The sequence below is a fragment of the Biomphalaria glabrata genome, chromosome 17 (genome assembly GCF_947242115.1).
Source record: "Biomphalaria glabrata chromosome 17, xgBioGlab47.1, whole genome shotgun sequence".
In the NCBI taxonomy this organism is placed as follows: Eukaryota; Metazoa; Mollusca; class Gastropoda; family Planorbidae; genus Biomphalaria; species Biomphalaria glabrata.
The window spans coordinates 1,061,493-1,088,589 of NC_074727.1; the positions used below are offsets into that span (position 1 = coordinate 1,061,493).

The 27,097-nt window shown below is 34.0% G+C and overlaps 1 protein-coding gene across 1 annotated transcript; it reads right to left on the reverse strand.

Moving 5' to 3' along the window:
* Positions 1-498: 498 nt before the first annotated feature.
* On the reverse strand, positions 499-27,083 carry LOC106059299 (myotubularin-related protein 9-like). Its single transcript, XM_056016398.1, has 14 exons — positions 26,873-27,083; positions 22,551-22,886; positions 21,647-21,806; positions 18,506-18,657; positions 16,677-16,805; positions 14,938-15,094; positions 13,313-13,417; positions 11,914-12,039; positions 11,372-11,474; positions 11,035-11,173; positions 10,775-10,859; positions 10,215-10,284; positions 8,673-8,772; positions 499-7,991 (listed from the first exon to the last, which is right to left on the reverse strand). The coding sequence occupies exons 2-14, from the start codon at positions 22,695-22,697 to the stop codon at positions 7,767-7,769; spliced, it is 1,698 nt and encodes a 565-aa protein (XP_055872373.1). The 5' UTR covers positions 22,698-22,886; positions 26,873-27,083; the 3' UTR covers positions 499-7,766.
* Between the last annotated feature and the right edge of the window lie 14 nt (positions 27,084-27,097).

The following is a 27,097-nucleotide window of genomic DNA, read 5'->3' on the forward strand; positions in this document are numbered from 1 at the left end:
AAATCCGTCTCTAAGTGAGTGCCTAAGTGGTAAGACAAACCCGTAAACAAAATTCGTTCAGCTGATTCAGAGATTTCGTGATAATCAGCAGTCAGTAGTATTTTCGCGTGTAATATATTCAATTCTAGGATAAGTCCCCCCCCCCCAAAAAGACTATAGAAACCATGCAGGCTCGATTCTCAATGGATTTTTAGCAATATTTAATTCAGAATTAAACGCCGAGTTGTGCTTTTATAGAAACTAAACGAAGTATTGGAACCTTCAAATGATGCACATGCTATGCCATGAATGCACAAGTCAGCATGAAATAAGACACTATACAATTTACACGATTGAATATTAAGACCATAGTGACTGACATTTATGCCCATTGTGGCAGTAGCTCTAAACGTATACAATGTTCAGCGTTCTAACCATTAAGCGTAGCCGATTTGTGTTAAAAAAAAAAAAAAAAAACACAGTTAAGTTGACATTTGATTGAATTAAAAACCTGTAAAGTCAAAGTTTCAACATTTATTTATCAAGAACTACATTTCATCTTCTTTAAATGTACAGAACAATGTTGAAAAAACAAAACAAAAACGCACTAAAAAGAGCCAAGAAAGTTCAAGGCCGATTGCACAAATATAATGAAATGAAAAAAAATGTCCAAAGATCAGCATTAGGATAACAGGATAAATAAAAGTAATACACATTTAATGTGAAAGTGTTTAGTGTGTATTTTTTTATGCTTTAAATTCCTCAAGTGAAACACATTTACTATGATGGCTGTCTAGGAAAACTATAGCGTGGGTTGGTGGACAAAACCAATATGTTCCACGTGATACACATCAAGTCCCACCAGTCTCTTGGCTTGCCTCTAAGAGTGCTGTGAAATCCCTTCGCGCTTAGTAGTTTGCAACTGTTCCTAGGTGGATATCAAGAGAGAGGCCAGAGCATTTTTTCACTTTGTTCAGCCAGCTATTAGTGTCATGATATATATATATTTATTTATTTACATATATGCAAACTAAAAAAACACCACCACCACAGCCTTGGAAACAACAAGTCTTAAAACTGTAATGTAAATGTGAGTTTTTTTTCTCTGATTTTAAGTGCTTCTGGAATTTCTATGTGTTATCTTAATTTAACAGACATTAAAATAATAATCTTGACTCAGCTAAAGATTGTGATGTGTGGTCATGAAAGAAAATGGTCACATGCAAATATACTGCAATAGAAATTATTACAAGAATGTCTTCAGACTAGAAAGAATAAGCATTTATTATGGCTACTCAAATAAACTATCAAGTGGACATCAGTATTTAAACTTGTGATATTAAAACATAAGCCAGTCTACAATGTCTTATCATTTTTTACAAATGGACAACAATAGTTGCTTCCAATAGTTTTGTTTTTACATGTTTCGGATGTTCCTTCAGAGTTGAAGATAGTTTACTTCCTAGTCCAAACCTCCCGCAGGACGACGGGGGATGGGAGCGGGCAGGGTTTGAACCCTTGACCGTCGATAAATCCGAACGACAGTCCAGCGCGCGAACCGCACGACTAGGTCTATTGTTATCATCAAAGTCTGGAAATTAAGGGCAGATAAGAGTTTTTCTACATTGATACTGATAAAATAATTGTTGCTTTGCAATTTTAAATAATGAATATTATTTTATGAATTGGTGTCTTAAAAATCTTGTCCGGGCCCCAAGGCTCCAAAAGTATAGGTGAAGGGTCTAAGGTGATAGTGCATGAAAACCATTTTGGCAACCAACTTTGAAAGACTAAGACTATTTATTGATGCTTATTGGAAATTTGTTTAAAATGTTTTTTTACAGAACAGATCATTAAATGTAGAAGATATAATGTTCACACCACCTCTTTTCCCAAATGCGATAGTTAATATGAATTAGCTAATCTATAATATAGTTAATATGAATTAGCTAATCTATAATATAGTTAATATGAATTAGCTAATCTATAATATAGTTAATATGAATTAGCTAATCTATAATGGACATTTTCAGATAGCAATTTTACATCCAATATTTATCCAATCTTTTAAACAATTGTTTAACCCTTAAAGAGCTGAGCTGTTTTACAAATAGTGCATACAAAATGGAATTACAATTCTGATGTTTAGAGACTAAACTACCACATGCGTTTAAGCGTTCAATTATTCAATTAATGATTATGTGCCAAGCAGATTAACATTTTGAAAAAAAAATGAGTTCTATTATAGTGATTTTGAATTCGCATTATTGGAACATAGTCAGATAAATCTATAACAGGACCCAATGCTTCAACATAAGAAATAGATATATATCCCTGCCACTAAGCTATTTACAAATACATGGAGGATGATTAAAAGTGCAACATGGGAAACAAAAAGTGTCCAGAACAGCAAAGAAGTTGAGAGTTAAAAAAACAAGAATTGCCGAGATCCTCTGCCTAGGACGTAATCATCTTCTGTTTTGAAGCAACATCTCTATTATATAAAATTAGAGCAATTACCAGCCTAATGTGTAAGCTACGCCCCTCCAGGTCCTTCCTCACCTAAAATCTTGTTGTAACAGTAAGAGTAACTTCGCGCGGAAAGTCCATAAATCATCCAGCTAGTAATAGTATCTTGAGTTAGATCTAAGATCTAGTTAAGATTATTCCTACCTAACCTGAAAACTCCATGAATTTTAGTCAATTTAATTATCTTGATACATCTAATGTTTAAATTACTCTAGAAATACGCTAGATTTACGCTAAATTACTAGAATCTAGTGAAGAAACTTAAGATATAAGAATTGCTGTAAATTTACTTTACCAGCATGGCTTAAAAAATGTATCCACCTTTGTTGCTTGCTGAATATCAAAACGCTCATTTATATGCCACATTAGCTGATGAGAAAATGCCAATCAGAAAGATGTAGACAAGAATAAAGTTGACTTTAAATAACCTGATCAAAGATTAACGTTTTAGATCAGCCAAAAAACAGAAAATTTCTCAGTATCTTTGGAGCATCGCCCTGAGTAAATTTGTAATGATCCTGTTCTTCAAAAAGCTTTTCGACCCAAAGACCATACAAACAAATTGTATTTAACTTACAATGAAGAAAACGTGGCTTGTTTCTGCACAGTTTGCTTGGCATAAGCTAAGCTCGCAGAAAAAAAATGTGTTTGTTGAAAGCGTGGAAGGTAGATGGCATGTTCATCAAAGAATAGAAGAACATGAAAAAAAGTCACAGTGCCATAAAAACTGCTCTGAAGTATATTTTCAGAGAAAAAAAACAAATGCTCATCTGTTTTAATGACAATGCTATTGACGGTCAGTTTTTCTAATGGTCAAGTGGTCATCAATGTCAGAATAATGTTTGTTTTATTTTAATCACTCAAGTTACTCAATTTTCTCAAAAGCATAATAATGCAACACTGTGTGGCTTAATATATAGACATTCTAAAATACTATCTTCAATTACAAACACTTGTTGTAACTTGTATTTCACTTATACTCCACGTATAAAACTAAGACGCTGTTCAGACAAAAGGTTTCTATAAATCTAATAATGGTTTCCTTTTTACTTTGATCAACCAATGCTAAAGATCTTAGCCAAGAGTTTTGAAGGCGCTGGTGAGCTTTTGCTTCAAAGGTCATTAGCTGCTGCAAATCAAAAGGCAAGATGGTTGAAATATATAAAACTTTCTTAATACTGTATTCCTGATAATGAAAAGGGAGGCTGACAAATATTAGTAAAGATACATCAGATTCAGGCAAAATAAAAGAATGTCTAGATTTAAGTCCTCGGAAAAAAAAAAGTGAAAGTTGTGTCTAATTTGTCCAAGACCTAGATCTTCTCATTATGAACTTTATGATAATTCCAGGTGAAATGCTTGTCAAATTAAACAGGCTTAATTTAACTAGACAAGAACAACTACTAGATCAGTCAAAAAAGTTGACCTTTGGCAAGGCAAAAATAGGACAATGATATGAGATGCAAGTCATATGAGAGGACAAATAGTAATTGCAACTGAAAGAGAGTCAAACAAAGCCTTTTAAACAATAGACTGAAGAAAAACAAGACCTTAAGGAACTTATGAAATAAATGTAAAAACCATGAAAAGAAAAACTCCCGCAATAGGAACTATATGCAATTTTCGCAAATAGAAGATGGCTTAAAATATGCAGAAAAAGACTAAAGATAAATCTAGTGAGGTGAATAGCCACAATAATGAAGATATTTTATCAATGAACACTGCAGTTAGCCAGTCCAATTGAAGATAATGTCATTGAAGAGACGTGAACTGCAAAACTACTAGGGAATAGCAAGACAGGTGCTTTTCACATTGACACTAGAGCCAGCTCAACATTCTCTAAAGTCAGAGCCTGAAAAACTCAAAGCCAAAGAAAAAAAAAACTCAAGTCAAACTTGCTTACTCAGCAAAGTCTCTCAAGTCTTGTTATAATCATGTGACCTAAGGACCAAAACCAAAGAGGAAACAAAAAAATTGTAGATCTTGCTTTTAGAAAAATTGTGAGTGTTGACACAGGAGCAAGGTTAGGATTGTTACAATAAATAGATTGCAGGGCATTTGACAAGCTTCTTCTTCTAGACAGCTTTTTGCTGCTGAGCTGTGAGCTCTTTTGCAGGCTGTGCCCAGGAAAAATAGTGTGCTGTTCTCTTCACTTGTTCAACACTGCCATACAGGGTGTTGGTTAGGTTGGGATGACATGGTAGAACTTGACAAGTTAAAATAATTTACTGAAATGAATTCAACAAAAACCTCACCCAGAGAAAACAAGATTTAGTTGGCTGAAAATGCTAAAGGAGTTATTTAAACACCTTACTGTTTAGCTGTTTAGTTGTTGACATGAAAGCTGAATGATTCATTACACTAGTGCATGAATCTACTGAATGAGTTAACTCAGTGGTTGTATCCTTTAGGGACTAAATTTGTTTGAATATATATTGATCCAAAAGATTTAAATAAAGCTATCACATAGTAACACCACCCAATGAAAACTAACTTTTCAGGTTTGAAGATATTTTCAATACTCTATGCCAAGTTTTGATTTAGTCACAAAAAAAAAAAAAAGAGAGAAACAACAGCTTGAATGAGAATCAACTTTTTAAAACATGACTAGAATGATATAGAAGGTTGTGTTTATATAAAAAAAATATTATAAAATCTGTACCAGAGCTATATCAAAGAATCACGTATGAACCACTTCAAGGAATCAAAGGCGAAGGCATTCTAGTTGCTATAAGATATATACAAGCATTGTTGACCTCAGTTTGAATGGAAGCCATGCAAAGAATTACTGAATAAATTCTCAAGCTGAATTTTGACAAGTAAAAGAAAAGGTACCTTACATGGGTCCTATCTTGTAGAGAAACACTACAGCAAAGTTGACATACCTTAAGACAAAGTTGGTTTAATACAGTACCTAGTGAAATGTATTCCCAATCTCATTCTACCTGCTGCTCCATTTTGAAAGTTTTTAAAAGAAGATTTGGAAATCCAATGGAATCAGAATAAAAATTGCCAAGAATTGAAACAGCCTTAATCCAGCCTTCCAGTCATAGCATTTGATGATGTCAGCAAGAATGTAGAGACAGATAATAAGTGTTAGATGGCCGAACAACACTGTGTAGGAAACAACACAGCAAATATCAATTGAGCAAAAAATCTAAAGATGCAAATAGGGTTGGATTGGACATAGAAAAACAACAGAAAAAATTGCACAGCAAGCTCTCAACTGAAACCCACAATGGAGATCATTAGAACAAGAAGCAAACATGGCACGATGGACAAGGACCCAAATGAGTGGCATTGCCTGATTTCTAAGTGCTGTTGCAACCCTATGCTCCACATGGGAGTAAAAAGGATTAAGTAAGTAAGGCTGTAAAGATTGAATATGATGCAAGTAAAGATGAACTGGGAACATTACTCCTCAAAGATGGTTTTGTAATTGCTTACTCATCAGATACAGAAACAAGACACAACTTATTAGACTAATATCAATTAGTTGCCAGTACTCATGGGACACAGAAATCTTTTATTTTGAAGTGAGTAAATAATTACACCAGATCTTAAGGATGTAAAGAATCAATCTAACTTTGAAAAACAGTTTCAGAAACACTATTATGACAAGAGGAAAGGAGTTAAAAATCATCATCTACTCCAGGAAAGAACAGCAATCAGAATGCAACTTGATTTGAAGTAGAAAGTGTTTATAGTAGCTTCCAAACATTCTAAGCTATAAATCATTTAATACAAGAAACAAAAAAAAACAGTGTACAGAAGAAACAGGAAATGTATTTAAGTATCTTTGGATAAAGCTGATAGTGTGACACAATGATTTTCCTGATGACCTTTCAGATTTACCCATACCATAAGGTCCAGAGAATCTTTTTAGTCCAAGATAATCAAGATTTATACATTGTAGAGTTGGATCACATGTACCTTACATTACAAGCTCAGTAATGTTGTCCACAAGCCAAATAGACTTCATGACTAAGGTAAATAAGAATTTGTAGTTGCATTATATATTTTGTAAGTTGTAATTGTTAATTTAAAAAAGAGATGCAACATTATTATTTATGCACATTTGTACTCTAGCACGGAGTTCAACACTGTGTAATGTAATAAATTGAATTCTAAATATGTCTTCCCTCACAATCCCTTTGCTTTGTTGTGTATATTACATTTAACTTCCTTTTCTTCATATTCTGTTTTAGCAGAAGTGACCATTTCTGTCCTCACTAGTCCTAAGAATAATTTTCAACTTCTTAAAATAATATTCTAGACAATTCACAAGACAGTGTCAAATAATTATTTTTCATGTTAACAATAGTTGTTTCTCATTACAGCTGATTTGTGGTTGTTGGAGATTTGTAACATAGTGTCTTAAGCTTTGCAAAGCAAACTATCTTTGTGCTAAATAAGAAACATTTAAATATTGTTTTTGTGAGATATGTGGCAGATCAAGGGAGCTTGATTTTGAATCTCGGCTCAAGTTGAGTTGTGTTTGTTGAGTGCCACAAAACCTTTTCCCAGATAGCCTCTCCCCTTACATTCCCACAAAAGAGTTTTGACCTTAGAGCCCTAACCCTAAGCATGAAAGTTGGAACATAGAGCCCTAAGCATGCAAAATCAATTTTTAAAAAATCAAAGTCTTGAGAAAGGTTAGTATATATTGAAAAAATAAAAATATTTAGGATTTTCCTATTATATCCTCTAAGGATCTGATCCAATCTAATGGACTCTGTGTAGGCCACAATAAGGATATGTGCAGAGAAAAAAAGTATTTCTACATAAATGAATATTGCATGATATTTATGAAAAATCATTCTACACAACAGACTACTACTTAAAACAATAAATACAACAACCAAAAAAAAAACAACAACTAAGGAATGTAGTTTGATATAAAACATACAAAACCAATATGGAGTGAATTGCTCCATGTTTGACTATAGTTGAAATACTAAAGACACATTTTAAAATTATTTTAGGTATTCTTAATTGTATGACAAAATTCTCTAAATTGTCATCGACTCTAGATTTAATTTACCAATGTCATTGTCTTAATAAAAAAAAGGGCTCAAGATTTAGAAGAAATGTTTGTATGATTGGCATCTCATTCCTTTGAACATTTCAAATAATGTAATTGACTCAAAGAAACATTTGATTGAAGAACAGTATTTAAGCCAAATTACTTTGAGCCGAACACAGAAGAAATGAGCATTGAAATAGCAATGCAATGTCAGAACTATTACTTTACACAATTAATTAGTACCACTAGAAGCTCCACTTAGGTCTTCAGATTGAGGAGGGGAAACAACTCCATTAGCAATAGCTTCTCTCTCTAACGAGGCCAGTTGCCTCCTGAGCTTATTGACCTTTGACCGTAACTCTTTGTCATATTCTCTAATCTTGTATATTTCTTGCCAGGCCTCCTCTTGTGGACTTTGATTGATAACACCTCTCAGATATAAGCCTGTCCAAACATTCTGAAATTTATAAATACAAATCAAATATTAAAATAAAAAAACAGAAACAAACAAAAAATGGAACAAAGTTTTAAAATGAACATTTGTCCAAAGTCAATTGCTCAAAAAATAGTGCATCAGCACATAGCACAATCACAAGAGTAATCTCACATTACACTAAACATTCAATATTAACATACCAATGCCAAACCTACACTCTCAACCAAATAAGGGCAGAAAATAAAAAAATAGGGAACAGTAATTTTTGAATTATAAAAAAAACATAAAGACATTTTACCTAAAAGTATTTCTTTATTATTTCAACATACATTTGGTTGTCAGATATACCATAACCCCCCCCAAGCAGACACTCCTTAGCTAAAGAATAAGCTAGGATTCAAGGTAACAATTATAGATTATAAAAAAAAGCAATATTTTAAAGGATTTTATTAGTCAACAAACTGGATTGGAAAGCCAAGCACACAAACAAAATGATGTAATCAAGTGTTTGCTATTTAGAAAGCCTTGTGACATGATTTGATTATGGTATTTTTTTTACTTGTTTTTGTTTTCACATTAAAACATAAAAATTATTTTAAAATAATTGAATAAATAAGTTTAATTTTAAAATAATCTTTTGAAAAATAATTGTTAAGAAATTTGATTTCAGGTGAGAATTTTAACTAAAAGCAAAGTACTCACAAGACTTTGTGGGGCAACAGATGGCCAGACAACAGTTGGATTTGGTTCATACATTGGATTCATATAGTCTTGTAGTATTTCAGGTCTGTTTAAATATGACCTGTTGAAACAGAATCAAATATGCATTGGTTCATCAGTGATAAGAAAGTGTATTAAAGCATGAGCAAATTCATGTGTTTAAATAGAGGCCTATATTAACTGAAACAGAAAATAAATCATTAAAATTGGTAATTAAATAAATCATCATCATCATCAAACTCCATTAGAGTGAGGGCTTGAGAGGCTCAAATCCTCTCTTGCAAAAGCCCTGGACAGAAACCCTGCTGTCTTGCGTAGTGCATAAATGTCGCCATACAGGTCGAGAATTTTGGGTTTCCCAGACCTGTCGAGACGGAGATCAGCAAGCCTGGGGCAGTCAAACAGAATATGAGGCACGGTTTCCTCTTCTTCCCCGCAGCGGGGGCACAGTAAATCAAAATTTGGCCATAGCCGCGAGAAATATGAGCCAACAGGACAGTGGCCTGTCCTGCACTGTGCTATAATAGCTTGCTCAGGCCTGGACAGCCTCCACCACAGGGAAGTGCGGTCAGGGCGCCTCATGCGCTCCCAGACTCCACGGGCTTTTTTGGGACTTGTCCCAGCACTCAAACCACTTTTCCATTTCTGTTTTTTGTATTATAGCAAGGGCTTGATGAAAGCTTACAGCCTCATCATTGGGTGGAATTCGCCCTCCCTGGTGGGCCAAAGAGTCTGCAATTGTGTTGCCAGTCACACCTATGTGACTCGGTACCCACTGCATAATTACAGGGGTGCCATATCGTTGTTTAATGTTATGTGAAGCCATGATGACAGTGTTGATATTGGGGGGCCATGGTCCGGGGCTTTGCAAAGCCTGTAGTACAGATTTTGAGTCAGTGACCACAACAATCTGTGTTGCCCTCAAATGTCCCTCGCCGAGTTGAGAGTCAATGACTTTTAAGGCTTCACAGACTGCCATGGTCTCCGCATCAAAACTGATAACACTACCACATGGTCCAAAGATTTTGATTTTAAATAAATGGACACAAAGAAATAAAATACACATTATTTTTACACATTAACATGTTTGAGTTTATTTTCCAAATTAGTTATAATGGAAGAGAATGCTTTGGGTATTAAATATTATACAATTAGTTCATATAATATTTCTGGTCTTTTAAAAAAAAATAGAATACTGGAGGTCCTTGGCTTACATCAGTCCCAAGTTATAATGTTTTAAGATTACAACATATCTCCCATATACTATATAAAGTCTTGTTTTGAATTAAGAGGAAAACCGTCACCATGGAACTGAAATTAAATACCGTTATGGGTGAAACAGTGACAGCCATAAGATAAATAAGTGCTTATAGTATTTACGTAGTTACTATGTATGTTCTGACTTACACAGAAAATTGGTTTACCACACAACATAGGAACAGATCAATGGCGTAACCCGAGGATCCCCTGTACTTAACTCTATAAATTTATTTAAAAGGTCACTGCTGGTATATTGCTACTTACCACAATGAGACAGTTCTCTCTGATAATTTACATTTGTGACGCTCTGATTCATTATTACAAAGAAAAGTACCTAGAAAAATGAAAAGATTAAATATTGTAGACACTATACAATGCAATTAATAATAATAATAATAATAAAGCTTGTCTTTGAGTCCGAAGATTAATGAGGAATGCAGTATTTCCTGTGGCTATGCAGCCCCATTATTATTAAATGTATTTTGACAACTGAATAGAAATCTTTTTCATTAAAACTAAATCAAGCTGATATATAATAATTCATTGAAAACTCAAAGAATGATGTAAGCTTTACATTGTTCATGACAATACATAACAAGCTATCTATAAGACATTGACTTTGCACTTGTAAGAATTGTCTTAATCACTTGTTGTACTGACGTATCATTTTAATATTAATGCAATAAAAATTATAAAAAAAAAATACTAGCACAATTATTTTTTTTTACTGAAGGAAGTTTTTAGACTATCCAAACAAAGCTTGAACTTAATTTGCTATCATAAATACAAAACAAATGTATAAGCAATAGTTATAAAACTTTTACCAAAGTCTGAGGAATAAGCATGTTGAAACAAAGTGACCAGAAATTTTTCACTAAACTCAAAAGAACAAGGAAACTGTTGCCAAATCTGAAACAAAAAAAATCCAAATCAAAAGAGGTTTAAAAAAGCATTTTCCAAAGATAATATTTGCTAATGTAATATGAGTAAAGTTTTTTTTTTTAGCATGGACATAAGAATTAAAGAATGTATTAATATAATTTTAAACTTTTTTTTTTTTGTAAACCTGGAACCAAATCTGTACCTGCCAAACACAGTCAATAAATAGAAGGAATACAGGAGATTCCAGTCTGTGTTTCGTTATAGCATAGGCAGATTTATTGCATCGAGTTCTAAATGGATGTCCAGCCTGCAGCCATTCTCTCTCTATAAGAGCTTCAAAACTTTATTTTAAAAAAATAAAGAAATAAAAGTCAATATCAAACATAAAAAAAAACAACAATGGCTATAGATGGACTATTACAGTCTTTTTTAACATATCCAGGTCTACTACTAGAAAATTACAAATCCATATTCTTATTAGAATGTACATAATGTCATCCTTTTGTAACCATGACTCAAAAACTAAATACCAGTCTTACCCTGTGACTGTCCGACAATCATGATCAAGAATAATCTGAGATAGAGACGAGACCAGAAGTGTTGTGTCCAGACCTTCAGAGCCATGGACTAGCACAGACACACCTGAGAATAACAGTCAAATAGAAAAATCAGATTTAATATCATGATCAAGTATAATCTGAGATAGAGACGAGACCAGAAGTGTTGTGTCCAGACCTTCAGAGCCATGGACTAGCACAGACACACCTGAGAATAACAGTCAAATAGAAAAATCCGCTTTAATTACACTTTGTAACCTTTAGAGCTATGGACTTGGTACAATTATCAACATTATACATAACTATTCCTGAAAGTATCTAATTTTTTTTTAAAGTCAAATAATGAAGCAATAATTTCTTTAAAAAACAACAACAGATCTTGTAGTAAATAAAGAAAAGATAAGACATTTTCCTTTCAAGTTTATGAATGATTAGCTTCTTTAAGTCAATTACCCAATAGCACAGACCAAAAATATAAAATGTTAACTAAATAATTTGTATTCCTATGCAGAAATACTACTGACCGTCTTTATCAATGCTTTGTGCCACAACACATGCGGATGTAATGATATCTTTAACATGAGTTAGCCAGTTGCTGGATTCCAGTTTGGACAGCCACTTGTCCATGCTACTATTGCTGTCATTACAAGCTAATAAAGAAACAAAATAGTGAGATTTTCTGTGAAACGAAACTTTATAGCTCTTTTCTATTGTGACTGAAAAAAAAACTAATTTGTTTTTTTCTCTTCTCATAGAATGGCCTGGGTGTGGCAAAATATGTAGGTCACAGCTAGGGCTGAGCAGCCATGGGAAATACTGAATTCCTCACTAATCTTCGGACTCGAAGACAAGCCTTATTATTATTATTTGAATGGCATAAAATGAATTTTCTACAGAATTTGTAAAACAATAAAAGACCTACCTAAAGAACAGAAGTCTAATAAATTACTACCCAAAGAATACAAAGCATGCATATAACTACTTCAAGAGAAAAATTAAGCGAACAGTTAACTTTTCAAACACTACAAGAAACAGAAAATAAAAGGAAGTCGTAACTCTTTTTTAGAAATGGACATTTAAATCTTCTAATTTTTTGATGTAAAACTTGAATGAATATAATCAAAATCTTTATTTTCTTTTACAGTAAGTCCTAGCTTAAAATTATATAATTTTGTTCCACCTTGTACAAGTGAAGCAAGGTTCTGCCAATTTTGGGGGAGATTGGGATAACTAGTTCTAGAGTAATTTGATACCAACTACAAAATACACATACCAAATAAATAACTCTAGGTGTCAACTATTTAATTTTATGTGGTAAAAAAATTCTTTGGCACAAACATTTTATTTTTTTTGTAATTTCTGATAAAAAATGTTATGGTACCGGTAGCAAAAAATATTTTGCTAGCTTTTTTTTTTTTTAACTATTCCCAGTATTAGCTTGCATTCTCTTTATGGCTGAATGGGTAGAACAGTATTTCAAAGATGGCTCTGAAGATTTTCCTTAAAAATGTATATCTTTGGGAAAAAAACTACCTTTTTTGGCCACACTGTGAAAACTCTGGTGGCCAAATATGATCATCTTAAAAAAATATTTGGTTTGAATTTTTTTTTTAACTGCTTAAGCAGGAATTACTATTGCTACTAATACTCAAATGTTTCTTTGCATTCAGTGACACCATCCTATTTAATAGTTCCTGTCCCCTTGTAAAATAATTTGCTGGACTATTAAAAAGAACTTGTTTGTGTAAACCTCATTGACAAAGACTCCTTCAAATAATGAATCCTTACAAGAAATAAATAAAAGGAAAAATCATAGACCGCAATCAGCTTCACAAAGAAGGAATTGATTTAAAAATACTTCTTTTCATATTGCTGTTTTTTTTTGTTGAACAGAGTGACTGTAAAACAAGTGGATTATTTTACCTTCAATCATTTTAATGAGTGAGTCATGGAATGATTGTCTTCTTTCAATAGATTGATGGATCCTTCTCCACTGTGGATAGTGTGCTTCTAATTCATAGCCACCACCTAAATACAAAGATATGATAAAACTCATTGCTACCAACATTGAATGTAAGATGACTGTTTTACTTGTTTATGTAACTAAAACTGGCACATTCCTCGTCCCATATGCTAGGACAAATTTGTACAAATACTCCTTCTTCCCTAGTGCTATTAGAGCATGGAATGGGTTGCCTGAGCTAGCCAGGAAAACCAGTGACTTGGCAGAATTTAAGTCATTGGTTAATATGCATGACGCGTAGGACGTAATCATCATCTTTTTTGAAGTAACGTCTGTATTATATAAGATAAGATAATATTTTGTGTGTTTTTTCCCTGTCAAAATAACCATGTTTTATTGCTTTACATGTTTTGGATGCTCATTTAATATTATTAGATTATTAGTCACTAAAACACAAAATGGAAAAGCTCCAGACTTTTGTAAACAGATGCCTATGCCGGATATTAGAAATTAGGTGGCCAGAAAAGATAACTACTATCGATTTGTGGTAGAGAACTAGACAAAAGCCCATAGCCCAAGACATCACAAAACAAAAATGGAGCTGGATAGGACACACCCTGTGAAAACCAGCTACCAATGTTGCAAGGCAGGCACTTGACTGGAACCCACAAGGAAAGATGAAAGTGGGCAGACCCAAGCAAACCTGGAAGAGGTCAGTCATCAGTGAAGCTGAGGGTACTGGAATGACATGGGAACAGATGAAGAAAGCTGCTCAGAACCGAGTTCGGTGGATAGGTGTGGTTGCGGCCCTATGCTCCCATGGGAGTACACAGGATTAAGTAAGAAGTAAGTAAGTATTATATCCTAACAAGACAGCAGGGGATGGTGACGGGCAATGTTCAAATCCTGGACAAATCAGACAATAGCGCAGAACACATAGCCTATCACACAACCAGGCAGCTATGTAGTTATTTCAGTCAAATGCATTGCACATGAAAACAGTAGATAAAATAATAAAATAATAACTTGAGCTTGATTCAGAACAAGATGTAGAGTTAAATCAGGCCTTATAGTTTCTTGGAATACAATGTTCAATAAAAACTAATAAATTCAATTCAGTAACAGAGCTCTCTATTTTGTATATATATCAGTGACATTGCACCTGATTTGAAGGACCACAATAAATGTTTATTCTCAACATAGCTTTTTGTCCTGCCAAGTTGCTTTATGGAGTCAGCATCACAAAAGCAGACACCAAGTTACGAATTAAAATTTCAACAACATAAATACTTTGTAATTAGCATGTGAAAGTTGCATAAATCTTGTAAATAATATTTTATTTATTTTGTGAATAACAAAGAGAAGAATTTTGTGTTGTTTTTTTAAGAGCATAGCAATGACAAATACATCAGGGATGTTTTAAAATTGAAGGTTAACACTAGAAGTTTCTCTCCTCTTTCCAGTCCTGAATGGGTTTTTTTTTTTAATGTGCAAAAAAAAACACAAAAAAACTTAAATGTTAAATTTTTGTCTATTTTTTTTAGCCTCTATGAGGTTGTCTGGCCACCAACACTATTGACATTACCTTTACTCTGAGCCACTTTGGCAACACTCTGTGCTCTGGTATCCACAATGTATCCACGTTTCCCCATGCCCATGACAGAATTGACTAAGCGCTCGTCCTCTTTGCATCTTTTCCCACCAGGTCCCGTCAAGGGTTGACTGCTTCTTAAAAGCACAGCCTGAGCAATACAAAAAAAAAAAACAATTCAAAAAATATATAGGCACTTGATCCAGTGAAGCCTTGACTGCAACCATAGACATATATATATATATAGACTGGACGATAAAGAACAAATTATTATCGGAAATATTTGGGAAAAGATAAGTTTGTAGATCCACATCACAAACCTATATATATTTGCCTATGTCTATGATTATGAAACAAAGACAAAATATTGGGAATATGGCAGTTTTGTACTTTTCAAAACTAAAGATCAAAGGTATATATTGGCTGAAATGTTAGTCCTAGAATTTATAGCTCAATCGCCGCCATTTTCTTTTCACATAGATATAGTACATAAAACATACTGACTCCCCCTAAATAAAAATAACTTCCTACTGCCAGTCTATATTTATTTATGTCTATAACTGCAACCTAATTAGAACAAATGTGGTAGCAGATATAAAAACAGGAAATGGGAATTTCCCAAAAAAAAAAATATGCCATCCTGCATGGGCTAGGATGTAATCCTCTTCATTTCTAAAGGAACATCTGAAACTTTTAAAATAAAAGCTAGTTCAAACACAAAGGTGTGCCTGGGTACTTGACAGCTGATGAAGGTCTAACTTGGAATACATAAACATTTGAGAAGTCAGTATGGGTATTTAACTCCTTCAGTCATTTGCAAGTGAGTTTAATAAAGAAAAAAGGGTCATGGAAATGTTATGAAGTGTGACTTAGTACTAGGATTAGGTCATAAGACCAGTGACTTCTGCTGTACTGGCAAGTTAGTCCAAGTGGTACTTAGTGGTCCCAAATTATATTATCTCGGCTATTAACTATAGCCTCTAGATATATAACTTACTAATGAGACTATAAATAATGGACTTAACAAAGTTGCAGTTAAACAAATTCTGAAATGGAGTTTATTTACTAAAAACTCAAAAAAAAAATTTTAATATGGAAATAAAGGCCACATTATATAGGCTAACAAAATAAAATAAAATAATTAAAATTCATAATAGTGGGACAGTCATCACTATGACACACTACTGACTTTTTCTTTAAATAACACTCAACTTTAATCTGGTCTTAAGAGTATAAACCAAAAAGAAACACATACAGGTGAGGATATCTTTGTAACTAAAGACTAAGTATTATTACAGAAACCAACTTATTAATAACATAATGAGTAAATACAATCTACTTAGCTTGTTTTAGAAAAAAACACATTTCCATTACAGTGGCACATTCCTTTTGAGTAACAAGGTCAAAGTACAACAACTATAAGAATTATATCAACATCACATAGTTCAAAATAGTGTACACTGGTCAGCCCACAGACTCAAGAGAAAGTAGCAATTGAACACTGTCAACAGAGACTTAATGTACTAAAAGGGTCTAAATATATTTGACATTAAAAGTAACAACACTAATCATCCCTCGTCACATGAAGTATAGAAAGCCATGTAAATTAAATGCAGAAGTCCTCCTCTCATTACTTTAGAAATCTACAGGTTCCTTTCAACACACAAAAATATGTGTTTGAAAGCAAGTAACTTTTACTCTCCTAGCCCTGGACCCACTGATCTTAGACTGACCTTGGAATCTTTGTGATAGTAGCTGAGTACAGGGAATCGTCCACCTTGTCTAAATGCAGCAGCTTTTATAATGATGTCATCATCCACAGCTTTTGGAACAAATACAGCTTGAGGGTATGTTGGACAAATCTAAGCAGAAACATAAGCAGACAGTTAATCATGTAAGCTACACAACAAACTTAATTTCTAATAGGGATGTAAGTTGTACCCCCACATTTCTACAGGTTAGTTTATTTATTTATCTGCAAAAACAGAACATCTGAATAAGTCAAGAGAATGTGATTACATTGTAGACACACACTAAGACAACTAGGAAATATAAGTTTTAATTTCAGGTACCGTAACAATTGAAAATTACTAGTATAATTAATTTTTTATGTTTATAGCACTAATGAATACTCATCATACTGTCATAGTAATAGAAATATCAGGCAAAGGGAGACCGCAAAGTCTTTCATTCATTAAGCACTTACAAGAAAATTTTTTTTTTTATTTCTGTTAAAAAAAATACCAGTACTTTTATTTCACTTGTGGTCACCAAGGAGAGCATGATTGTTATAGTGTGTGTGTGTTTCTATGGTGATGGTGGGAAGATGTTAGCGATTGGTTATGAATGATCCAAGATAGGTGGTATCGTCATTAGCAGTCTGAGTTAGGACAAATGACTCCAGAATGTGAGACTTATTACTTAAGTCTAGTAATTGTATCTCATACCAACTTAATTTAGTCTATATTATGATAAAAGTTACATTTAGTCTTGTTCACAAGGAAGTTATTCAGATTATTTCAAGTTTATTAGTTTAGTTAAGATATATTAAGCTAACAATGGTTTAGTTGTCTACCAGCATTTTGGTGCTACTAGTTAATGACTGGTCCACAACAATGATGTCCAGGTAAACTTTAAAAAAAATATATAATGTAGTTGTTTTTTCAATTTTACTTATGATTAGACAAGATGTGTAAAATAAAATCTTGTTCACATCTACATAAAACTATATATATCATCAATCCCAGTGGCGCTACAGCCCATGGAGGGCCCTGGCCTGCTTTAGCACACCTCTCCATTCTGATCAATCCTGTGCTTTTTGTTTCCATGCCCAAACGTTTAGCTGTTGTAGATCTGCCTCTACATCATCAAGCCACTACACTCGTGGTCTGCCTTTGGGGTGCCTGCCTTTTGGTTTGTGCTGGTGAACCATCTTTTCTCTCTGTTCCCTGGCATTCTTTTGAGGTGACCTGCCCAACGTAATCAGTTTCTTTTTATTTCCGTCACAATGGAGGAGTCTTCATACAGTTAGTATATTTCTTGGTTGGTGTGAGTCCTCGATCCCGTTTCCTCGTGTATGGCACCATAATTTTTTCTGAGGTTTTTTCTTTCCCAAGTATCTAGCAGATTTTCTTTGGTTTTTTTTTGTCAGCATTCAGGTTTCGCTTGCATATATGACTACAGATCTGATGATGGTTTTGTAAACTGTTTTCTTAGATATAAGTTAACTTTTAAGTATGTGTTGTAAAACTATTTACAACTATATATAAATGACAATCTTCTTATCTTATCTTATATAATACAGACGTTACTTCAAAAAAGAAGATGATTACGTCCTACGCGTCATGCATTTAGTCATGCATATTAACCAATGACTTAAATTCAGCCAAGTCACTGGTTTTCCTGGCTAGCTCAGGACAAGATCTCAATCAGGAGGGTTAAGTCACAAATAAAAATACAAAGGCAAGGTCTGTCGGCACAACAGATGCAACAATAGGTGAGGCTATTTAAACACATGTTTAGGCTATTCAAAAAAAAAATTAGAGAAAACTGAATAGCTCACCTTAAAATCTTTGTTGACATAAGAAATTCTCCATTCTTCAGAGCATTCTTTAAACTTGTTAAACTCAGACTCTGGGCTAAATGCTTGCCAGCCGTTTTCCAAAACTTCAAACATTGGTCGATAAAAAAAAGGATAGCGCAGTGTCAGATCGTCTGTTGGACAAAACAAAAACATTCAAAGATCACATTTTTTTTTACAATGAAACAAAATGTCAAGATATTTACTATTGATTACAAATAAACTAGTTTATTGAAATTCATTTTTGAACTTTTCATAAATTTTCTTAGTAATAACCATTATCACTATAAATAAATAATAGCCAAGCACAGGGCTGGATAATATGTATAATTCTGTCTACTATTCCCATTGTCAAACTGCCCGGGAATGGCAACAGAGGATTTTACTACTGTTCAATAAAAGATAGGACAAAAGAATAGAGTTGATCTTTTAACTTTACCTAAAGAGAAACATTTCAAAGTTTCCAGTAAATACAAGAATTTGCTGGCATAAGGCACAGGCAAGAAATTCATGACAATAATTGCCAGGCTCTTGACACAGGATTTCTATTTATCTATTTTATGATTCTGAACTATATTATTGTTGTGGTCAGAGCCATCCTCTTTGACCGAAACAAAATTTCAACTATAAAAAGATGAACATTTCTTTTAAACAAAATTATAACATTATGTATTAATAAATTTATGTGTATATTTTCCTAGCTAGCGTATACACTCAGTGATAGGGAAGATTTATTTTTATAAAGTTTAGAACACAAGTACTGGATCTCCTGGGCCCATTAATGGCCAACCACCACTTGAAATTGTTGACCATTTTTTTGTTATCTTGGCTCCATCATCTTTAATGCTGTGCTGGATAAAGACACCAATTAGAGATAAGATAGTCATGGCTGCAGGAAAGAAGAGAGTGTGACAATACCTAGCTGACTACCAATACCAAAGCAGTAGTCTAACGAACATGCGAGAGGAGCGCTCTGCTATTTGGTAGTGAAAAATAGTCAAACTACTCTTGGCAGGAAAAAAAGGCTGAATATCTTTCGCCTCTGATGCTTAAGGCGGATTTTTAAAACAAGATGTAAGATAAAATAACCAATGAGGAAATGCTGCCAAGAGCATGGTGCCAGGACATCCCTGCTGTTATCAGCAGCAGGTACCTTGGCTGGCTTGGTCATGTTAAAGAATGACACAAGCTTGACTCCCACAAGACATTCTATATGGTCATCTAAAAGAAGGTAGGAGAGCCACTGGTTGCAAACTTTTGAGATAAAATGATGTATGTAAAGCCAACATAAAGTGCTTCAACATCTACACAGTGATTCCCAAAGTGGTCTATATAGACCCCCAGGGGTCTACGAAGACCTCTAAGGGGTCTACAAAAAGAAAATAATAAATTGGGGGTCTATGAAATATCCATGGGGGTCTACGATAATAGATTTCATTTAAGCAGGTCGTGACTTTAATTTTTATATCTTATTAATGTATTCATTTAATAAACTAATATATGATTTGTGCGTTAACTATAAATATTTATCCTGCTATTCCAACGAAAAATTATTGTATTTAATTTCAATACTTATTTAAATACTTATTTAAATAGATTCATTTTGTCTACATGTAACTAATGTTTAACAAAAAGAAATGTAGATTGTACAGCATTGATTATCTTAAGTTGGGCCTGGTCGTGCGGTTTGCGCGCTGGACTGTCGTTCAGATTTATCGATGGTCGAGGGTTCAAACCCTGCCCGCTCCCATCCCCTGTCGTCCTGCGGGAGGTTTGGACTAGGAAGTAATAATCTTCAACTCTGAAGGAACATCTGAAACATGTAAAACAAACAAACATTTTCATTTCTTCCTTGTCAAACGAGCTCTTATTTAAGAGCCTAGTTTATGACAATATGAAACCAATGACGCTGGAGGATGATTTGAGACAATGCCACCCTGATAAAAAGATAAGGTTTGAAAGACTTTCGATCTCTTAAAATAAAGTTTAGAATAGACCCACAAAATCTGTCTTCAACATCATATAGAGGTCTTCAACATCATATAGAGGTCTTCAACATCATATAGAGGTCTTCAACATCATATAGAGAAGATGGTGGCTTATGATCATCTTACAAGATCTCTTATGTTTGGAGGACTACTTCATGTAACAACACATTTCTATATGATACACAGTATCCGTAGCAATGGATGAAAAAAAAATGTCCAGTGTGTTTGGTGATTCCAGTTATACATATTAATTGATATTTTAATTGGTTTAAATTTGAATAAAAAAGATCTCTCTAACTTGAAATGAAGTTTTAAATTACTTGTTCACTCTTTGATTCACTACAGTTAGAAATTAGTATTTAAAAAAAAGTAGTTGATGAATGAGCACAAAAAAAAGAAATACAAGTAAGGCAGGGGGTCTATCACAACCCACAAAACAAGGCAAGGGGTCTATGAGATAAAAAAGTTTGGGAACCACTAATCTACACTAACAGTTGGGAAAAGGGGGCACTGGATAGATCCACATGGAAAGCAAGAATAAAGAAAGGGTCCTGGATTGCAGATGGCATACACTTCTGGAGTAGAACAAAAGGGTGAAAGTGCAACAGCGCCTGGTGATTACAAATGCCCAGCCTGTAACAGTAGCTGTGTAAAAAGATTGGTCTCTTTAGTCACATGAGAAATTGAAAAGGGAAAAAGATGGTCTCTTGAGACATGAAACGCCAGAGAGAACTAAAATTAAAATAGCTGAATAATCTAAAATTATTTTTTTTTAAATCAATAAAAAATGGAAATTCTCATTTTATTTTTTATTTTAATATCCTGTAATTTCAAGATACTTAATAGAATACTAGGAGCTTATTCAATAAAAAGATGGTTTTTTTTAAACGCAATCTAATTGTGTGTGTTTTATTTTCAATTCACAAAGTCTTGTTAAAAAAAAAAGAAGAGACAATAAATGTGAGGTATATGCTTAAGCTTGTCCCCATCATAGTTTCAGTCCCACCCTCAGTCAGAAAGTTTTTTCTAGAAAACATCTGAAATTTACCACAAGTCAGTTCAAAAAGGAAAGTTCAGAGTAGAGACATGAAGCAGTGAGAGTTTTTATTCTTTTTTCACTGATGAATGAACTGACCTATGTTCGAAAGAGCTTCAACTGATGCTGCAACGTTTAGACAATCTTCGACAGTGGGAATATCCAAGTACAGGATCAAGAAATCTTTACATTTTAGAGTCAGAATCCCTCCATTACCAACCAACTTCTTCTCCACACTGTCAATGTTGCTGTGGAGAAGCTTAAAAAAAAAAACCAACAACATATAAATTGTTTTATTGTTTAGAATAATTAAACAGTATTAAACTAATTAAACAACATATAAATTGTTTTATTGTTTAGAATAATTAAACAGTATTAAACTAATTATATTGTGGTGCTCACACATTTTTATCTTTAATTTTGATACTAAATACAATATGTAAAAAAAAAGGTACAATGTGTCTTTTTTTCTTACACAACATTTCAAACATAAAACTAAATGAATAGGTGGCATTCTATGACTCCAATGTAAAGAGTTACTTTGGCTTTATGCATGGAGAACATTACTTATACCCCGGTAATAAAAATTTTATTACAGAAGGATGGATGACTTTCAGAAAAAAACTATCGGATGCAGAGCAAACAACTGTCACATATTTTTTTTTTAAATATGATCATTAAAATGACCCAAGAGTGTTAAAGCAGCCTGTTTTTTAATACTAAAAATTGTTTCCATTTTTTATCTGCTGATGTCTAGCCAAGACAATTTTTTTTTTTAAACAAGTGAGTTTTAGGTGTCTGATAAAAATTTTAATATCACAGGGAAAAAAATCAATGATAAACCTATGATATTGTGAAAATACCTTCTAGATTTAAACATTTAGGCTCAATGAAGTAGGCATTTTTTACAGAGGCCTACATGCCTTTGAGCAATCATGTTTTTTTTGGTTTTGTGCAAATTGAATAAGTTAGAAGAACTATCTGTTAATACTAAGGTACTAACCCATAGTTCCTCGTGGTTATCACTACGTGAAGAAATTATCAGATGATGGCCTGTGACACACAATGTTCCTTCCATGTCAGGGGTGAAAGGTCGACGAAGTATGACACTATTAACCATTGGTGTTTTTATAAACTCTACAAATTCCATTTTTTATTTGCTTTTCTGGTATGTCTAGGCCTAACTTTGGCTATGTTTTAACTTTCTATTGAAATTAGATAGTTATTTTCCTTATAAAAAATACTATTGCTATACAATAAGTAGATTGGCCTGACTCTTATATGGACCTATAAAAACAAAATAGTAGCTGTGTCAGTATGCCAGGTAGCCATCTGTCTACTGAAAAAAAAGGGAAAATTAGAAAGATATTTGTTAATAACAAATAATTTTATATATGTATGCATCTATGCATGTATGCAAAAAAATACATATTAATTGTGTCATTATTAACTGAGTTTTGACATTGTTTGAATAATGTCTATAAATACTGTCTCAAAACAAAAGATCCATATAATTACAATTTCCAATTCAATCTACAGAAGAATATAAATCTCAATTATGAAATGACAGGGATAAAGTATACTATATATCTAAACTGAATACGCATTAGTACGATATGGTGCCTGCTCTGTCATACAAAAATTAAAGAGATGATTGCTAGTGAGCATCTCTATGAGGATGATTGTGCCCTTCTGGCACACACCAAACAGGAGCTTCAACTTACTGTCCATGAATTTGCTGAGGCTGCTGCTGCCTTGTTTGGCCTGTCCATCAAACCTAAAAAAAAAATGGAGGTCATGCTTCAGAAGTTTCCAATGGGAACTAATCTAGATCCAGAAATCAATGTGAATGGGCATCTCCTTAATGTTGTTGACCACTTTACCTACAGATCAATCCAGGCACCATTTTTGCCCACACTGGCATAGACGACAGTAGCTGGCAGCAGATGGCTTCTGAAAGAGACGGAGAACTGGACAAACATTATTTAAGACAGTCGCAGAAGACTGAAAGAAAACTTGAAAATAAACAGCCAGCAGATATCGGTTTTCTCTGCTTAAGAGGCAGGAAAATATTCAGGTCACAACTGGGTTAGCGTAGTCGTGTTAAACACTGCACTTATCCTTAATCTTTGGAATCAAAGACATTGCCATTATTACAATACACTAATAATAATGTAATTTTTTTCATAGGGGTGCTGTGACAGTTCCCATAACCAAATCCCTCCACTTTTCAAGGTTAGCAGGATATCAAGAGACAGGCTGGTCCATTCTTTTACATTATCCAGACAGTTTTTCAAGTTGTTCATGCTTTCTCCACTGTAGCTTGAAGGATGACTTGTGACAGTGAGATATGTTTTACAATATGACCAAACCAGCTCAGCTTTCGTCTCTTCACAGTATTGAAGAGTTCCTCCTTTCTGTCAGCCAACTCATTTTCAGATTATGTTAAGGTCTTTTGTTTCTTTAGCTAATGGTTAATGACTCCATTCCTGCAGAGGTCTACAAAAAAGGGGGATTAGCCCTGATTGAAAGACTTCATAAGCTCTTCTTAATTATGTGGGAAAAAGAGTCAATACCACAAGACTTTAAAGATGCCAAAATTGTTCATTTATACAAGCGAAAAGGAAACCGCCAGATCTGCGACAACCACAGAGGAATATCTCTTCTCTCTATTGCTGGGAAAATCCTTGCACGCATCCTACTAAATCGGCTCATGCAACACATAGAATATGGTCTACTACCAGAAAGCCAGTGCGGCTTCAGAAAAGAGCGTGGAACCATTGACATGATCTTTGCAGCAAGGCAGCTCCAGGAAAAATGCCAAGAACAAAATGCTGACCTGTTCTCAATATATGTTGACTTAACAAAGGCTTTCGACACTGTTAGCAGAGAAGGACTCTGGAAGATCATAGTCAAAGTATGGCTGTCCACAAAAATTCATAACCATGGTGAGACTATTTCATGATGGCATGAAGGCTTGTGCCCAAGAAAGTGGAGAACCATCAGAGCCCTTCAAAGTATCAAATGGGGTAAAACAAGGCTGTGTCCTAGCACCTACACTGTTCAGTATCATGTTCTCCGCTATGCTGACAGATGCATTCACAAATAGAGAAAACAACGGGATTAATATATCATACAGATTTGATGGTGGCCTATTCAACCCGAGGCGGCTTAAAGCAAAATCAAAAACAAATACAGCAGTAATCAGAGACTTGCTATTTGCTGACGACTGTGCCCTAAATGCCTGCTCTGAAAACGATCTGCAGATCATCGTCAGTGACTTCTCAAGAGCATGCTCAGACTTTGGCCTTACCATCAATATGAACAAGACTGAAGTCTTATATCTACCTGCTCCTGGGAAAGCCTACTCGGATCAAAGCATTACTATAAATGGACAGGATATAAACGCAGTGGACAAATTCACATATCTTGGCAGCACACTCTCCAGAAATGGAAAAATCAATAGTGAAATCGACCTGCGTATTGAGAAGGCCAGTGCATCCTATGGCAGACTGTCTACAAATGTCTGGAACAGACGTGGTATCACCACTAACACCAAGCTAGGGGTATAAAGAGCCGTCATCCTCCCTACATTGCTCTATGCCTCAGAAACATGGACAGTGTACAGTAAACATGCAAAGAAACTAAACCACTTCCACATGACATGTCTGAGAAAAATACTAAATGTCAAATGGCAAGACAAAATACCAGATACAGAAGTCCTTCGAAGAGCGTGTCAGCAAAGCATCCACACAATCCTGATGCAGTCCCAGCTGCGATGGGCAGGTCATGCCTACAGAATGGAAGACCACCGTATCCCTAAACGACTCTTGTATGGCCAATTTTAAAAGCGAAGGAAAGCGCTCGCAAGGTGGGCAAAGAAAGCGCTTCAGGGACACCCTCAAAGCTTCTCTGAAGGCATTCAGCATAGACCCTGGCACCTGGGAGACAGAGGCACATGACAGAGCATCATGTGAAAACTGGCGCACAGGTTGCTGAGGAAAAAAGAACAACGCTGGCAGAAGAAAAACGCCACAAAAGAAAAGCAAGAGAAACGACACTAGCCCCAGCTGGAATAACCTGCCCAGTATGCGGCCGAACATTCCGGGCTCACATAGGTCTCACCAGCCACATGAGGAGGCATAAAACCCCAGTGCAAAGCCCTCAGCCCCCTGGATGACAAAGTGGTCATCATCGAACCACGATGGATGAACTATATATATAATGAGAAGGGTGTTAAAATTTTGTTACCTTCTAACAAAAAAAAAAAAAAAAAAAAAAAATTACAAATTCATGCATTTCTGTTTGAATTTTTTTTTATATATCTTTAAAAGTTAAGAAGTTGATGTACAGCCTTTTAACCAGGACATAATCCGACCTAATCCCTCTTATGTACCTAAAAAAAATTCTTTATAGATAACTTCTATCTACGGTTTAAAAATAAAATAAGCTATCAACAGATAATCAACATATAATAATCAATCATTTCTGTTGAAAATTGTATTCAGTTATCTCTTATGGTTCAAAAGTTAGTTTTTCAAGTGTGAAAAAGTACTTCTTAGTCAATCATTTCTTTTCAAACCCACTATAATATCAAATAAAATAATTCTGTTAATGTCTATCAAATGTTTCAAATTAGGATTTATATCAAGACATATTCATGCATTGCTGATATGAAAATTTCATTCATTTTTATTCACTTATCTGTAAGGGTTTATATAAATAGTTATAGCATGCCATGTTTTTTGTTAATATTCCGTTAATATCATCTAATAGGCAAAATGTTCGACACTAAAATTGTCATAACTTCTGTTCTAGTTAACTTAGAAACATAAATGATGTATCAATAAACTCGGTTCAAAAAGCTCTATCTTGCTATATTAGTTTCATTACAATAAATTGAACGTGAAATTTTTATTAAAGTACCTAGTCTAGACTTAGAGCCAATAGTGCCAGTAAAGTAAGACTAACTTTTTTTTTACTTCTACTAGATTGACACTTCACTAGTTTTCAACCCACTAGAATTTCTAAATTCTAGAATTTATAATCCTGATCTAATCTATGATCACTAGATGATAGATCACACTAATCACAGTGTGACTGACACTGTGACAGTGAGTTGACCACTACTCTAGTCTCTACATCACAGATTCATGAGATTGTGACAGATTGACAGATGTACTAGAATTAGATCTAGTCTACATCTAGATAGATCTACAATCATCTAGATCTAGACTAATTGAAGTAATACAAGTAATTGTAACATTAAAACATTGACATTGTTATGTCAATTATGTGCAAAATCAAAAGTTAATTACTGATTACCATTGCGATTGTTTTATTGATTGTGCATTTATGGTCAAAGTGAACCTGTGTCGGCTTTGTAGATTGTATTTTATTTTTTTTAAATATAAAACAATCCAGAGTCTATAGAATCTAGATCTGTGTCTATAGACTAGATCTAGATCTAGATCTATATCATAGAACTAAATTAAGTGGGTAGACATCAACATAACACAGTACTTCCGTTTTTCATTTTGGTTTCTTTTC

Excerpts from the sequence above, each read along its gene's own strand:
- LOC106059299 (XM_056016398.1), bottom strand. The coding sequence starts at position 22,697 with ATGGAATTTGTAGAGTTTATAAAAACACCAATGGTTAATAGTGTCATA. Across the intron at positions 13,418-14,937 it reads CAAAGTGGCTCAGAGTAAAG|GTGGTGGCTATGAATTAGAA; the intron begins GTAATGTCAATA and ends CTTTGTATTTAG. Across the intron at positions 11,174-11,371 it reads GATTGTCGGACAGTCACAGG|TTTTGAAGCTCTTATAGAGA; the intron begins GTAAGACTGGTA and ends TTTAAAATAAAG.